Source organism: Prionailurus viverrinus, unplaced genomic scaffold (genome assembly GCF_022837055.1).
Source record: "Prionailurus viverrinus isolate Anna unplaced genomic scaffold, UM_Priviv_1.0 scaffold_39, whole genome shotgun sequence".
NCBI classification, from domain to species: domain Eukaryota; kingdom Metazoa; phylum Chordata; class Mammalia; order Carnivora; family Felidae; genus Prionailurus; species Prionailurus viverrinus.
Window position 1 is genome coordinate 2,985,869 of NW_025927607.1, and position 16,579 is coordinate 3,002,447.

The window sequence follows — 16,579 nt, forward strand, 5'->3', positions numbered from 1 at the left end:
GAATCTGCAAATGTCGTGAGAGGGGAACAAAAAGGCATTTTTCCTCTTCCCCAAAGCTGCCGAGTCTGGCGTGCAAAATCTGTGTACGATAGAGACATGCCGGCCACACAGTCCATGCAACCTCCAGGTGTAGGAACTTAAAAAAATAGATTCATATGTTTATATATATATTTATATATGTATCAATGCCCATAAAACACGTGGGCCCGAAAGTCTACAAAAAGAATGGAATGGGCACGTGGCTGTGACCAGCGAAGGAGGAATGTTCTGATCGAAAAGTGAAACCGACAAACTCTGCCGCCCTGGCTTCCGTGCGGAGCAGCACCCGGCGGCGGGCCTTCCTCTGGAAACAGGTGTTAGAAAGTAAGTGGAGAAAAACCGAAACACTCTGACAAAGCGGCCCTCCGGAGCCGGGCGGCCGCCTGCTGGTGGGGCTCGGGCACGCCGGGGCGAGGCGGGAGCCGAAAGGGCGGGCGCCACGCGTCCCCGGCAGCATCGTGGGGAGTCCCGCGGAGGGACCTAAAGTGCTCGCTCGCTGACCCCCGGCCGGTGCCCCCGAGGCCTTTGCAAAGGAAGAAAAAGGCTAAATTAGGCGAGAGGACCGGAGAGGGGAGATGGGAGGCGCCCCCCACCCCCCTCGGCGCGGGGGTCCTGCACACCCTGGCGGCTGGCGGCGGGGAAGGGCCGAGTGTGTCTTCAAAGAAAAGAAAAGGCTACACGGTAATGCTTTAAGCACATCTGTGGGGCTGGGGCGCGCGGACACAGCAGCCGCGCCCCCCAGGCCTCTCTGCCGAGGGGTCTCCCCGCAGGAGACCGGGAGCAAGCCCCCCTCGGACGGCTCCCTGACCCAGTCACTGTAAAAAGCGTGAGATGACCTCTTCCTCACCGAGAGCCGGGGCCGGCCGGCGGCGGCGGGGGTGGGGGGGGCCCGTGGGCCGTGCGGAGCAGGGCCCCGGTTGGCCACGGGCCGCTCCGCACCGGCCCGGATGGCCCAGCTGGCTCCCGCGCACCGGCTCCTCCCGCCAAGGTGGGCTGGGCCCCGCAGCAAGGAGGGGCGGGCGGGAGGGGGCGCAGTCACACCTGCCCCAAGACCTTCCTGTCCTACTCTCAGGCCGCTGTCCTGGACCTGACCACCAACGTCCCCGTGACCGAGCCAACCTAAGAATCTGGATTCGCTCGGTCAGGAGTCCGCCTGCATCAGTGTCTCAGAAGCTACCCTGTGAATGCGACCAGACTCCGAAGCGTGGCTTGGGGCTCCCTCCTGACGGGAGCGCCGTGCCCGAACTCTCCCCGCGGCTCTGAACTCACTACATGCTTTGGAATGAAACTGGTGTCTTCAAGTGCTGAAAAATAAGTTACCAGTAAAAAGTGACGGTCAGTTACTGTCCGAGACAAAAAGAGCAAAGACTGGCTGCCCTGGTCAGGAATCTGTGCTGTCCCTGCAGGCGCGCCAGGCGGCGGGGGGCCCCTAGGCTCCCGCAGCCACAGGCTCCAAAATCCAGGGCCTGCTGCTTTCGGCCGGCCCCCGGCCGTGTGGCCGCGGCGGAAAAACCCAGAACAGGTGTGGGCCTCACTGCGGCCCCATGCATTTTGCTGACATGCTTTAAAAGGTCTTTGGAAAACTGAATTTAAAATCCTATCCTGACAACGTGGCCAGGCAAGTTGAAACAGGAGTTTCATGAGTGCTGACGGCCCGAGGCGTCTGGCGAGTGACCCTGCGATCCTCCCCGCGCGGCTGCCGAGGGGAAAACACAGCACCCCCTGTAACACTACCGGTGTGGAGGGAAGAAAAGCCCCTCGCTAATGGGCGCAGCCGTGGGGGGCGGGGCTGGGACAGCCAGTCACCGCCAGGAGCCTGCACGCCAACCCCCCCACCTCGAGCTCACTTTCTGAAAACAAACCGAGGGCAGTTCCGTGCACCGCAGCAAACTGCTCGCTGTACGAAAATAAACAACAATGAAAATAATAATAAAAAAAAAACCTTTAAAAGTTAAAAAAAAAAAATGTACAAGCAGGAATTTAGAAAGAAAAAAGGTTTAGACATTATTACCATTCAGGAAACTGCTAAATGGTGAGAACAAAATGTAAAATTCACAAAACAATGCTTATTCAGGATCTCCTTGTGGAAAATTCATACAAAAATCAACAGCAAATGTCTATCCTTTGCTATAAAAACTCATTAGGTAAATATGTGCGAGGAGGCTCGGACCAGGAGGGTCCCGTCCGGAAAGAGTGGGAAGGACAGCTCACGCCCGAAGGCAGCCGTCCAGTGGCGGACTCGTTGGCGATCTGGAAGCTATCCAATCTGGAATTCAAAAATACGTTGAGTTTCAAACTAGATCCCTTTCCGTAAGCACCTTGATGTCTAGTCCACACGTCATTCATTCGCCAGGGACCTTTACGACCTGCATTTATTATATATATATACTTTTTCTATAAATGCATTATAAATATTTTATCAAGATTTCATAAGAATCAAGTTTCTTAGCTTGGAATACATTGGAATATATATTATACATATATATATTTATTTATACCTAAAACTTAAGCAATACTTCATGCTACTTGCTTTTAATGAAAAGCATTCCAATCGTAACACTGGAAGTGAGCCTAGGACATGCTTCACGACCAAATGGAGATGCTCAATTGTTAAATGACGTACGAGAAAAGAACACTTTGGATTCATTTAAAATTTGTCGGACTTCAAAACCCCCAACAGTATTTGCCACTTTGCTGGAACTACCTGCACGTCTCTTAAACAGCACTAAAGCAAAACAGGGGCCACGGGACGGCAGCCCCCCCCCCCCCAGCAGCGCCCCCCCACCCTGGCCGGCACGCAGCGGCCTCGGGGCGCGTGGGCCACCCCCCTCCCCCGCCAGGCCCGAAACTGTCCCACCGATTCCTGCTGTTTATTTTTTCTTAAGGCATTGTTCCTCAGACTTCAGAAAACCCAGCCACAAAAATCCATCAGAGCAATAAAAAAAAGGCACAAACTCGCATCTTCCGATGGCTTTGAGAGAGCAAAGCCGGGTCCCGCAGGCTCACATTCCTGCGCGTGTCCACTCCGCCCCCCCGCCCGGCCTCAGACCCCGTCGCTGCGGGCCACGGAGGCGGCCGGGGCCTAGAGAACGTTCTCGTTAAAGAAAAAAAGAAGCTACGGGATGAGTTGAGTGGTTTACACGGAGACTGTGGAATTGTGGGTGATAATCAACTGTAAGCACCAGTTTTAATCGAGTCCGTTTTGTGTTATCAGATCTTTGATTTCCGTTTTCCTTCCCTCGTGGCGTCGAAGTGGGCGGCTGTGCCGCGAGCCGCACGGGCCTCCCTCCTCCGCGGCTTCCCTCCGGGAGCCGAGACCCTGGCCGCGTGTGTGTCCGTGTGTCTGCGCGGCCGGCGTCTGTCCCGGTTCCGCGCAATGCTGCCCGCCCGGGGGGGGCCCGGGGGCCGGGCAGGGAGGGCTCCCCGCTGCCACTCAAGCCCTGGCCAGAGATCGCGGGCAGGCCGCAGAGAAACAGGAGCTGTTCTTGGCGGAGCTTCAAGACAGGGACAAACAGACAAGAGAACCGCAGCTCCGGGGGAGGCTACAGGGGCAGCTCCTCTTCCATGGGCTCCTCGTCCGGTCTGCGGCGGCACCCCGGGGGGAGCAGGGGTGCGGCGGGCACGGCAGAGGGAGAGAGAAGCGGGGAGGGTCAGGGGGGGTGCCCACCTGCTTCGGGGAGTCTCCCGCACCCGTGCCCTCCTGCTGCCCGTTCCGGGCTCCCTGTGCCCCTGCCCCCCAAGGGCGGTCGTGGCGGGCCCCCCGCTCCCGAGTGAAGGGTCTCCAAGTGCTTCTCCGGGTCTTTGGCGCTGTTAAGAGCTGGCCGTGCGCGTGGGGACCCCCGCCCTCCACCCCTCCGGGGCAGGCCCGGTGCATAAGGCAGGGCCTGCGGGAGAAACCGCGTGCCTCAGACACAAGGGCCAGGTCTGGGGCGGTGTGCAGAAGGGGGCACAGTTCCCTGAAGGGCCCGCTGGACCAGGGCGGAGGCGCTCACCTCTTCTCCGCGGGCTTCACGCCCACGGACAGCGAGGCCATGGCGGTGACAGTCTCGGCTTCCTCGTTCTCACACTTCTGGGCCTCTACCAGAGAGTGTCCCACTGTGGAGCAGAGGCGCGGCAGGGAGCGCCAGTACTGGCCTGGGGCAAGGGAAGAGCTGTTACAGGGAGTCACCCGCCTTCCCGGGGTCTCGAGCCGCACTCCTCCCGGGCGCCTTGAAGAGCACCTCTCGGGGGACAGAAGCCGGGGTACCCCCTGGCTCACAAACGCTGGGCTCCCCCACACTGCCAGCCAAGTCCTCGGGAGTGGGGCCTCCCCCCCGACTCGGGCACTGCCCGTGCGAAGGGGCCTCCCACGCAGACCCTCTGAGATGAGTGGGGGGCGGTGGGCCTAAGGGACCCCCTCAGCGTTTGTTGGCACACAGGGGCTTCCCAGCAGGGAGGCTGGCGGGGACCCAGTGTCTGCGCAGGGAGCGCAGGGCGTAGCCTGCCCGCAAGACAGTCCGGGTGATGTGGGTCAGCCCGTGCCCCCGGGGAGGTTCCTGCTGAGCGCTGGCCCAGGCAACTCACTGTGGATTTCTATGACTTTCTCCATGGACCGGACAGCGTTAGCATTGGGTCTCTGCTGCAGAACCTTTTCCGGGAGAGGATCAAGCTAGAAAAAAAAATCAAAACACACTATGAATACAGATATAGCCCCATGTGTGTTGAAGCGGGACGCTCAAAGTCAGCACCTGTTTGCTGAGCGTACTTACTAACAGAGAAGAGGAAAAACCCAAAAATACCTTTGCTATTTACTGTACGATTTTTAACATTTTTTTTTTTAATGTTTATTTATTTTTGAGACAGAGAGAGACAGAGCATGGGTAGGGGAGGGGCAGAGAGAGAGAGAGGGAGACACAGAATCCGAAACAGGCTTCAGGCTCTGAGCCGTCGGCGCAGACCCCGACGCGGGGCTCGAGCTCACGGACTATGAGATCGTGACCTGAGCCGAAGCTGGACGCTCAACCGACTGACCCACCCAGGCGCCCCTATACGATTTTTGTTTTAAACGAAGGTAGATTTTTTTTCTTACGAATCGTAAGATCAAGACCTGGGCTGAAGTTGGACACCTGCCCCTAGATTTATTTTCTTTAGGGTAATTTTTGTAGGAGACCGTCCGGTCTACTTGCGAGTTGCTGTGTCGGGAGGCACCGTGTCGACGAGTGGCTGGTGTACAAGACCTGGGGCCTCCTGGGACACTGCACCGCAGGCTCATCAGTAGGGGAAAGCATGGCTACTTTTCGGAAATACTGCTTTCATGTCCCTAGTCTTACAAAGAATGCCTGAACGCCCCACTGACGACGTGCTTCCAAAAATGGGGAAGGGGTAAGAGGAAGAAAAGTGAACAGAATCTCTCGGAGGGGAGGGACCTTTTGCCGCAAGACCTTCCTCCAGTGCAGGCAGCAGAAGATAATCAGGAAAGAAACACAAGACGACCAGAGGGGCCACAGGGCAGACTGGAGCGTCCCCAACATGACCACCACGCACGCTGGTTCAAATGCATCACGAAAGCACAAAAGTAATTCCAAAAAACTTTAAAGGATTAGACAAGCCTTTAAAATGCAGGGAGATGTGCTGGGTTCCAGAAGGAAGCAGAACCTGCCCAGGGCAGTCACACGTCCTGGGACAGCCCCCCAACCCCCCGAAGATGAGCTGGCCTCACGTGGACAACTGCAGGGCAGGATTTGGTTCTTGGCCTGGGCTCTGCGGAGAAGGGACACAGCCCCCTGAGAATCAGCCCGGCTTACAGGCCGCTGCTTGCAGTGCCTGGCAGAGCAGCCGCAGACCCTCTCGTGAGGACCGCGTCCCCAAAAGAGGCCGCCGACCAGGAATGCCAGCTCAGTTCCTTGAGTGCCCAGTCAAAACATCGTAAGACAGAGGTCAGCCAGCGTGGACTGGGGTCAGGAGAACAAGCTCTCGCACATCACTCTCCAGCAGAGGGCACCAGGCTCCTTGGGGAAATGGGATTTTCCAAGGTTGGCGCAGGGCAGGGCTGAGAAGGGCCCGGTGGTCTCGAGGGACCAGATGGCAGGTGGTGCCGACAGGATGCGCACGAGGCCCATCGGGAGGGAGACACACAGGGGGTACTGAACTTCACACAGAGCATGAACGTGTCTAGGAGTCTGTACCGATGGAAAAAGCGATTGAACAAATCGATGGGGGGGTGGGGAGGAGACATGTTCCTGAAGAGGGATTTCGATAACTTCTGCACACGCCCCCTCTCCAAGACGTGGAGTTTCACACTTTCCCATCTGTCCCCTCGAGTGTGAGTTGAGCCCCTCTTCCCGACATCCACCACAGACCACGTGTGGAAGTGGAGAAAAGGGACTTCACACAAGGCTCACGGTTCACTTCGGCAGAGATAAGGCCCGGGGAAGGCACTGTCCTGGACAGAAGCAGGGGGGCATCTGACCCCACGGTCTTCCTCCCCTGTCCAATCGTAAGGAAAAACCAGGCAAATATCAATTGAAGGACATTCTACAAAACACCTGAGTAGCATTCTTCGATTGCCGAAAATTGTCAACGTTTCAAAAATGACAACCAAGGGAAGCTTGAGAGGCCCCCACAGCCCAGAGAGGGTAAGGACAGGGCATGGCCGGTCGCACGGTGGGGTCCCGCATGGAGCCCGATGCGGGAGGGGCAGTCGTGGGAAGGCGAGCGAATGCTGGGCGTGTTTGGGCATGAGCAGTGCCGTCCAGGGTTGGCTCCCAGGCTGAGGTCAGACGGGCCGAGAGGAAACCGTCTGAAGGGTCAGCTATCCAGGATTAGAGGTCTAGTAAAAAACCCACAGATTTATGTCCTCAAAGACTGCAGTTCTTGAAATGATCAGTTTAAAATTTTTTTTTTAACGTTTATTTATTTTTGAGATAGAGAGACAGACAGAGCATGAATGGGGGGGGGGAGGGTCAGAGAGAGGGAGACACAGAATCTGAAACAGGCTCCAGGCTCTGAGCTGTCAGCACAGAGCCTGACGCGGGGCTCGAACTCACGGACCACGAGATCATCACCCGAGCCGAAGTCGGCCGCCCAACCGACTGAGCCACCCAGGCGCCCCGAAATGATCGGTTTTAAACTATGCAGTAAGTAGGTTTAAGATGTGTTAAAAATAAGATACTGCTCCTGAAATCTTTATTGTACTATACGCTAACTCACCTGGATGTGAATTAAAAAACAAATAATAGAAAAATAAAGGTGATTTTTATAGTAACAAAAATAAGTAAGACACTAACATAGGATTACTCACCTGGAGGATTTGAGAGAGAGCCAAACAGAACTTCTAGAAATGAAAACGTAACAGCAGAAATTGGAAACTCGGACCAGAGAAAGAGAAAACTGGTAACCTGGAAGCAACAGCGGAAGGGGTGGCCTGAATGCACCAGGGACGAGGGGAGCGGGCAGGGGGGAAGGGCTCCGTTCATCTGCTCAGTGTCCAGGGGGTGGGGAGGGGTCGTTAGGGGCGCCCACGGCCGAGGCGTCTCCAGGACTGACTGACGGGAAGGATCCCCCGTCCACAAGGGGGGATGAGACCCGAGCAGGAAGAATCATACGAGACACCCACCCCTGTGCACACCAGTGAGGCTGTGCGACATCAGAGACCAGCAGAGAGCTCTGATAGCAGCCGGAGAACACGGTGTGCAAAGGAGCCGGTGAGCCAGGCACTGGCTGCTTCACAGCAAAGAAAGCAACAGGACAGGGTGTGATTGTTTCAATGTGCCCAGAGAAAGTGACGGCCAACCCAGAGGGGCACCCCTGCTCACTCACGCGTGAGGGTAAAATCACGCCTTTAATAAAAGCAGGCAAACGGGGGAAGGTGACGGCCGGGCCCTTCTCCGGGGAAACGTAAGGGGCGTGCTCGTGCTGAAGGCACAGTGGTCCCAGGTGGCGGTCTGAGAAGCGAGAAGAAATGAGCAAAGAACGTGGATGCAGGAAAGGCCACGGAAACAGGGACCACAGAAAACCACGGGAATGGTGCCATCCCGGCGAAGCTAAAGAAAAAGCAAGCAAGAGGCGTGAGCTGCCGGTCAGGGATTGCACGTGACCCGGGAGGGGGCTGGAGGGGCGGCTCCCAACAGAGCAAATAAACACGCAGGGCACCAGGCACAGGTCAGTTACGGGAAGCACGTAGCTTTTCTGTACAACCACGTCCAACAGGGTGTCGTTTAGTCCACGGCCCCGCCTGGGTACGGGGGGCGGGGGGGAAGGGAAGAGGCCACTGACCACATCACGGGTACGTGTTAGTGTGTGTACGGATCACTACTGGAAACCACAACCGGCTGTGTAGCCCTCCTACGCAGCGGGGACAGATGGAACGCGGGGAGCCCCCCGTCAGGTCGTCACGGCGAGAGGAGGCCAGAAGCCGTTGGTGAGAAAGTGCTGCGGAAACCGGGGGAGCGCAGGGCAGGGCGAGATGTGGACGTGGACGCGAGTCTGGAAAAAGCAGCCGAGCAACAAAGGACGTTTAAGGACCGGAGTCTCCACTTAAGGGCCACACCTCGGACTGGCTATAAAAATCAGAATGAAATCCAGCCTTATGCTGAGAGAGGAGGGGGCTGGAAGGCAGGAGGAGAGACAGACAAGCCAGAGCAGGAGCCTCAGGACACGGTCAGCGGTCCACACCAGGTGCGTGAGCGGGAAACCGTGGCTGGACACAAAGGAGGGCTCTAAGGAGCGATACAACTTTCGATTCACCGAAAGGACAGGACTTAAAATTTGCACACATTTGGCGAAACTCGCTCAACATGTAGGAGGTGAACGTCGCCAGAACCGAAGTGGGTGGACAGAGGCGCGCCGTGGGAGGAGAGGGCGGCCCGTCCTCCTTAGAAAGAGCAGGCAGAAGTCAACAGAGAAAACCAAACGTGGACGCTGCAACAGGCCTGGAGGAGAGGACAGGGCCCTGGGAGGCGGGCGGAGGAGGCGTGCTCCTTCCAACACACCGGGAGCGTCCCCGCAGACGGACCGCACTCCGGCCGTGGAGCCAGCGTCCCCGCAGCCATACCTCCTGCTCCTGCCAATGCACGAGCCGGAAGAAACTGGTTAACAGACGAGAGCCGTGAGCCTTTAGGTTTGGAAATGCGAACAGACAAAACCCCCCACGCCCACCAATCACGGGTCAAAGAAGTCATCGACGGAACTCAGGAAACGCTCAGAAATAAAAAGTAATCCAAGTGCCATGTACCCGTCTGAGGCACACACAGGTCAGAAAAAGCAGGTGCTCAGTTTAAGAGGTGAGCGGCAGGACAGAGTGGGCCCGGACAAAGACGTGAAGAAAACACACAGAAAAGGGGCAGAAACATATTCTGGAAAAGAAAAAGACCACTGGGGCTGAAAGCTGATTCTCTGAAACAACCTAAATGGACGGGTCGTGGCGGGACTGGGCGAGGCCGCCACCCAGGCACAGGAGCGGAGCCGGGAGGTGAGGGGGCCATGGCTGGGGTGCCACAGGCAAGAAGAAACCTGGCTGAGGTGGATGAATCTGCTACGGCGTGACCTCCCGGCACTAACTCGAGAACGGACAGAAGTGACGCAGTCAGTCACCTAGAGCTTTCCTGCAAAGGAAACCCAGGGCGCAGGAGAGCCCTCCAGGCAAGAGATTACTCTGATCCTGCACTCGCTCTTCCGGAGGACAGAAAAGGAAAGATGCCTAAGTGTCCATCTGTCCACCCACCCATCCATCCGTCCAGCTGACCACCCGTCCAATCCCCTGTCCATCCGTCCGTCTTGCCATCCACCCACCCACCCACCCATCCGTCCTATCTTCCCCTCTACGAATAAACGGGAAAACACTGGCCTCGTAGAAAACCGGGCAAAAGCCATGAGCTTCACCAGAGAAGAAAGCACGGGCTGCCAACAGGTCCCCGAGGATAGGCTCGGAACCGGCAGGTGATGAGGAAACGGCCCACCCCGCCTGGGGTGCCATTCGCCCCTCAGGCGGGCAGAGGTCGAACGTCAGAAGGCCGAGTGGCGCCGACCCGCGACAACCTGGTGGGTCCCAGGTGGGGAGATGTGGAATCAGAGCCACAGCGGGACAGTCCCCCCAGCACCCCTTCCCCCCGGCCGGGCCCCCGTGTGCAGACAGCAGCGTCCCTGCGGGCAGCCTGCTCGGCCAGGTCCTGTGTGGACGGCGGTGAGGGGCGGAGCCCGGGCTCCAGGCACCGGGTTCGGGTTTTCACAGCCGCGCAGCCCTGACTGTCCTGCCCGACTCCAGTATCGTCAGAAACTTCGTTCTCCCGCTATTGAGAGAAAAATGGTTTCAGACACCCAACTCATTCCGTAAAGTCTCACTCTGACACAGAGGGCTGCATCAGGGCGAGGAAGTCGTGACTGGCTCTGCTCGGGGTGGGAGGCTCCTCACGGCCAGTCTCCGGGGCTGGCTGGCCCTCCAGGGGCTTACGTCACCCTCCCTTCACAACAGCCTCTGCCACCGTCCCCTGCAAGCGCTGCGGTGCGCGTGTCCCTGCGTTGTCCCCACCGCGTTCCCGCGGTGGCTCCCTGTCTCGGGCACCCCAGGGGATCAGCCTGTGGCTCGATTGCAGCCTGGGACTCGCTCTCCGTCCCAGCTCCTGGTGAAGGCTTCTGGAAGGTGAGGTGTCTGCGTGCTTGCATGAGGAGCACACGGGGAGGATGTGTGTCCCCCCCCCCCCCCCCCCCCCCCGTGCTGGCCACCCTGTTCCTTCTCTGTCATGAAGTTACGCGGAATTCAGGGGAAAGATCCCGAGAAACCTCGGGGCAAAGCACCGCCCACGGTGTGGGCGTGCACAGAAGCCCGAGAGGACGCCCCTGGGAAGAGTGGGTGGCTCCTGTGGGGTCTCCGGGAGGAAAGGAGTAAAGGGACAGAAGGGAAGCGAGGTGACAACGCAGCGTGTTGCCGGCGGCACGTGGTTTGTTCCCGTGACGAACGGTGGAGAGCTGCAAGGCCAGCGCGAGGCCGTGCTGAGGGGCAGAGGGTGCCGGCCCAGAGCATCGCCCTGCAGGCTGGCCCCTGGTCAGCTGGGCCCCGAGCAGCCACCCGGCAGCACCCGGCACCGGGCTCTGTTCTGGGGCCGGAGATGCAAGGCTGCCTGCCTCAGCCTTGGCGTGGCGACAAAGGGCCGGGAAATGGGAGAAACTTTAGGACTCAGAGTGTTACCCCCTGATCAGTTGGGATTTTGTTCTTTCATTTACTATTTGCGGGGCGGCCCGCTAAGTGCGAACCGCTGTTCTACAAACTTGGGCTACGTCGGTGAACAAAGCACACGCCACCCATCCCCCAGCCTTAGGGTGGCATCCTAGTGATGGGGAGAGACCGCCAGGTAAGCTACAGCCTTACTGGAGGCGTAGATCCAACAGAGAGCAGGGTCGCGGGACACAGGGTGTGGTGAGGGGACTGCCGTGTCCATGCAGCGGCCAGGGTGGTCCTGAGCAGGTGCCCTCTGAGCAAAGACCAGGAAGAAGCCGGGAGGGCGAAGCCACGGTGCCCTGGGGACGTGACAGGCGTGGCCGGGCAGGGGGAGGGGGCAGAGTGGTGGAGGGGAGGGCAGGGCAGGGCAGGTTGGTGCGGGGGTGGGCTGCCCTGTCCACCCTCGGGGCAGCAGTGACCTTTCTGGAGACAGGGCCAGGTGGGGGTGCAGGCAGCGGGAGGCTGAGGTGGGGGGCAGAGAAAGGGGTGGCGGACCCCCCCCCCCAACAGAAAGGCCGTCCAACACGAGCGGAGGGAGGGCGGCCCTGCCCCCCCCCCGTGCCAGACTCACGGAGTCCCCGGGCCTTTGTGTCCTGGAAGGGGCGCTCAGCCGGGGAGATGCGTCACTGAGCTCCAAAGCCTCGTGCTCACACTGCGGGCCTCCTCTGGGAGACGGCTCTTTTGGGGGGGAGCAAATGGGCCGGCTGTAGACAGGAGACCCCCAAAGCCGCCCTGATGCCTGGGTCCAGAACACTTCAGAAGCACACCTTAAGCTTAGTATTTGAGATGCTGGTCTCAGCACAAGAGAGCAGGGAAACACTCCGTGTCCCACTCTGAGGATACCAAACGTCTGGCCCTTGCAGACCGTTCTTGGTCTGATGACAGCTGTTCAGGGCTTCAGCTCCTGAGTCTCGTTAGGAGGGGAAAGCCTTTTTCTGCTTCACAGTCTGGAAGGGCCGCTCGAGAACCAGCAGGTTCCGACGGCCTGAGAAAATGGTGCCCAAGACGTCCTGGCAGAACTTGAGTCGTTGCTCGTGCTTTTCATCATGTGGGAAGATGTGCATCGGCCGGGAGAACTTCCACGACAGAGGCGCCGGGGCCTGTCCACGGGGGCGCCCATCCCGTCCACACTGGGAGCCTTTCTCCGGCCCGCACCAGGCTGCCAGAGCCCCTGCGCAGCCACCCGGCCAGGGCCCCGGCTGCGTCGGTCAGCTTGGCAGCCTTCTGGCCCTTGCGGTCTCCTTCCTGCTTCTGAGTCCAGACTGCCGGCACCCAGCAGGCACGCCAGGTCTCCTTCCTGCCAGAGGGTGTCTCAGGGGGCCCACCTGTAGCTCTGACCCCCACACCAGGCCCTGGCTGTTCTGCCGGCCCCTCCCGGGCCCAGCTCCCCATAGCAGTGCGCCCGCTAGCAGGCTCCCGCCTCTCTGTCCCCCGAGTGCGGTGGGTCCCTTCTCTGGAGGGAGACTCCAGCCTCCTCGGCCTCAGCAGGGCTGCTCCCCAAGAACAGATTTCAGTCTTCATCCTTCCAAGGACACGGGCACCCTGACCATGCCCGGGGGGCTCCCTGCCGACCGCCTCCAGAGGGGCCTCCAAGGGCCCTGGGTCGCTGCCTGGTCACTCTTTGAGGCTAGAGGCTCCCATCACGTGCCAGTGGCATCCTCGGCCAGATCCCTGCTGTCCCCGAGCATGTCCACAGCTGCTCACGGCTGGGGCCCAGGGGGGGACGCTCCCCAGGGCTGTCCCCAACTGTGGCTGTTTTGGGGGTCACCTGAGACGTCAGCGGTGGTTCCTCGGCCGTGCTGAGCGTGGGGAGGGCTGCTGTCTGCCCGCTCGGGCTGGGAAGCCGTGTGCGTGGAACCGTGGCGGGGGCGCGGCCACAACTCCCTAACTGTCTCTGTCAGCGGCCTTTTCCATAGCTCTTCCGGGGAAAACACAAAGGCTTGTAGAACGCGAGGGGCTGGTTTCCAGCAAAGTTTTTGAAATGCAAACACAAGCCATAGGAGGACTAAGAACTACAAATCGCGATTCCTTTTGAGAAAAGGTCAAGGGCTCAGACGCACAGCCAGCACCGCCTCCGCTAACCCACAGCCAGGGTGAGGTGGGCTCACCACGTCTGGTCTACACAGCGGGCGGCAGGGCCCGGCAGTGGGGCTCGGGGAGCTTAGTGGGCTCTGGATGGCGCCTGCAGGGGGCTGGGGGACCACGTGTCAGGCCCGGGCAGCGGCCCCATCGTCCTGGGGAAGCAGTGGCTACAGGCTCAGAGCGTCCCCGTGACTGCAACGTCGTGGAGCCTTCTCTAACAGCTGCTGGTGGCCCCTCCCCAGGCACGTGCGGGGCAGCCCCCTGGGGGTCCCTCCAGCCGTGCGGAGGACCCGGTCCCGTGTGCTGGGACTGACCCCGGAGAGCTCCCCCATCTCCCCTCTCCCCGCACCCTCGCCCCGCCTTCCGTCTGGCTCTGTCCTCGTAGCTGTGGCTCCTCCTGGAAGAGGGGGAGTCGTTGAAAACAGCACCCCCCGAAGGTGAGCCCCGTGAACAGTGTTTCTTGCTGCCAGGGCCACAGTGGGAGCGTGGCGGTCAGTAACGGAACTTGCTGGACAGGCAGTTCACGGGCCCTGCTCAGCCGCCACCCCGGGAGCGGAACCAGGCAGCCTGCGACCGCGTGGACCCTCATCCTTGCTCTACAAAGGGGACCAGGGAGGGTCGGCTTGTCACCACACGCCCTTCATCCCACTGTCACGATGATGGGGCGAGGAGGGCACTCTGTGCCAGGGCAGGTACAGCTCTCCCCACTTCTAGAACACGGCGCGGGCCCGCCCTTCCAAACGTTGGTCAGCGGGTGACTCGCCACCCTGGCCCCGGTGCACACAATCTGAGATCCTGTGTCCCCCACGAGCGCCTGCTGGCCCCCCCAAATGGTCACTGCGGGCCTGAGGGGGCCTGACTGGGAGCGTGAACACGTGTGTGAGGGCGTGTGCAGGTGAGGGTGCACGTGAGAGAACGAAGACTGGCTGTCAGGCTGTCACTATCTCCCCGTCCCTGTCCCTGTGTGCCTCTGTCTCTCCTGGTCTCCCTATCTGTCTGTTCCCATCTCTGTGTCTCTCCGTGTCCCCATCTCTCACTCGCAACTGTTGTGACCACTGGGAGCGGTCGCACCGGGTCCTTTCCTAAGCGTGAGGGTGCAACGAGGGGCCAGATCCCCCCACACCTTCCTCGACGCCGGTCTCACCTGGCCCCCTACCATTCTCCACCGATCTTGGACTTGGGCCGAGCGGCAGTACGTAACTGTGAAATACGCCATGATTAAGCAGAAATTGCCCAAATAAACCCTACCCTTGTGGGGGCCCGGGCCCCGGGCCCCTCGCTGCTGCAAGTCCGACCGGAGGCCTCCGTGCCCACCTGCTGGGCTCCCCGCATGTCTGCGTACACTACTTAAGTGGCACATTGAAACGATTTTCCATCGTCAACTGTCACCGATGGTTGCAAATAACCTAAAGCTGGAGCCATCACGTAAAACGGCTCTCAGGAGCAAGGCCAGACTTCAGACGGCGGTCGCCCGGTGGCCCAGGTGACGGTCCAACCGCTTGTCTGCAGGCCGCGGCGGCTGCGTGCCAAACTGTCCCACGCACGGAGCATCAGCCCGGAAAGCCCGCAGGGAGGAGGAGCGGGGCTCAGTGCAGCTTCCTTGCAGGAGAAAGACTTTCAAGAGACCTCGATACAACTAGTGCTTAAGGAAAACGTTTTCTTCGTAGAGGGGAGACGCCCAGGGAGCGGGACGGGCCTGGGCTTTATCGTTGTGTAAAACCACTAGCTGTAACAATCGAAAAGCTTCAGGATGGTCTGAGTATATCACTCAGCTGTTCTTAAACTCTAGCACAAAGTCTGGGGGCGCGGCTGTTTTCTGTGAAGAAAGGGTGGTGATGTGGGGACACGTTAAAAAGCAGGCCCGTCTTTTATTCCAGAACAGCCCAGCACATTGCTAACAACCTGACCGGAAAGGAGGTCTGCCACCAAGCTCCGTGGTCTACACAGCACACGTGACAAAAGGCTGTCAGGAGAACACAGAGCCCCCTGAGGCCCACCGCCCACGCCCCACTGCTGGCCACGGCCCGGGCGCCACGGGGCACGTGGAAGCAAGTCCTTCCGGGAGCTGGGTGCCGGTGACTCTGGCTCCTGGTCCTACTCACCCTGGTGCCCCTGGTGCCGAGGGTCTAGACCCTGCTCCTCCAGACCCTGAGCCCGGCCATCCAGGGCTGCTGGGCAGGAAGCACGGGAGGGTCTCCACCACTGCGGTCCTAGGACAGCCCCCTGGACCAGCGCCCTCCTCCGGGTGTGTGGGCCCAGGACCGAGACGCTGTGGTTCTCCCCGCTGCTGCCACACCCCCCAGGGTCACCTGCCTTCCTCTCCTTGTCGGCCACCTCACCCAGAGGACACGCGCAGGGCTGCCCGATGATCGAACCCCCGACAGGCCGTGCTCACATGTGACCCTGAGCTCGCGTGGCTGCAACTAGGCCTTGGGGTTCAGACCTCACGTTTGCCTCCAAATGTCATCCTGACAGCCCCGTCCACCCCGAGCCTGGAGGGGCACAGGCCACACGTCTCACCCTGCCGTGTCCACAGCGTGCTGCTGACGGCTCACCCAAGTCAAACGGAACAATACCGAGCGCCAGTGGCCGGAGGACAGAGCCCTGCATTCTGTCACTGGAGACCTGTCTGCGCTCTGTCGTCTCACCGTGTCCCGTGGGATGCAGTCAGATTTCACAAGCGCCCTCAAGTGCCTGCTTGAGCCCCACTTTGCACCTTCCACTGGAGCCCTCCTCAAACGCCGTGTGGGCCCTGTTGCCCGCTGCGTGATCCCGACGGGGGTCTAGGAGGGCGGACGTGCGGTGGGCCAGAGCCCGCTCTGGGAGACGTGCCTCCTGGCGGAGCCCTAGCTGGCTCAAGCTCCCAGGCTGAGACGTGGCGTCTACAGCACAAGAAAGGGGCCTCAACAGGGGCCTTCCTGGGCCAGGCAGAGGCAGCCCCACACGGGGGAACTGGCCGGTACTCCGCACAGCACCACCCTCTCCCTGGGCTTCTGGGCCTCCCGACAGAGGGCTCAGTGGAACGGGAGGGGCGCCCTCCCCACCGGGGCCTGCTTGACTGGAGCCCAGAGCAGAGCCCGACAGCCACAGGGGCCGTCTCCGCCTGGGCCTCCCGCCCCAATCCTCCGGGCCACCCTGCCTTCCGGATCTTCTTGGGAGCGCCCACAAGTGGCCTGGGGATCAGGCACCACTCCGGTCGGGCGGAGTCCTGAGCCGTGCGTCCTCCAGCCGCAGTTCGGGGCCTTGTCACTCAGGCTCCTGTGAGTC

General features: G+C 60.1%; 1 protein-coding gene across 4 annotated transcripts in view; it reads right to left on the bottom strand.

Moving 5' to 3' along the window:
* Window positions 1-2,860: 2,860 nt before the first annotated feature.
* Window positions 2,861-16,579, bottom strand: part of HDAC4 (histone deacetylase 4) — a 286,561-nt gene continuing 272,842 nt past the window's right edge. For all 4 annotated transcript variants that reach the window (XM_047846439.1, XM_047846441.1, XM_047846440.1 and 1 more), the window contains 3 exons: window positions 4,603-4,687; window positions 4,032-4,173; window positions 2,861-3,621 (listed from right to left, as the gene is read on the bottom strand). In XM_047846439.1, the coding sequence (XP_047702395.1) occupies window positions 3,582-3,621; window positions 4,032-4,173; window positions 4,603-4,687 (267 nt within the window). In that variant the 3' untranslated portion in view covers window positions 2,861-3,581. The remainder of the gene's footprint in view (window positions 3,622-4,031; window positions 4,174-4,602; window positions 4,688-16,579) is intronic.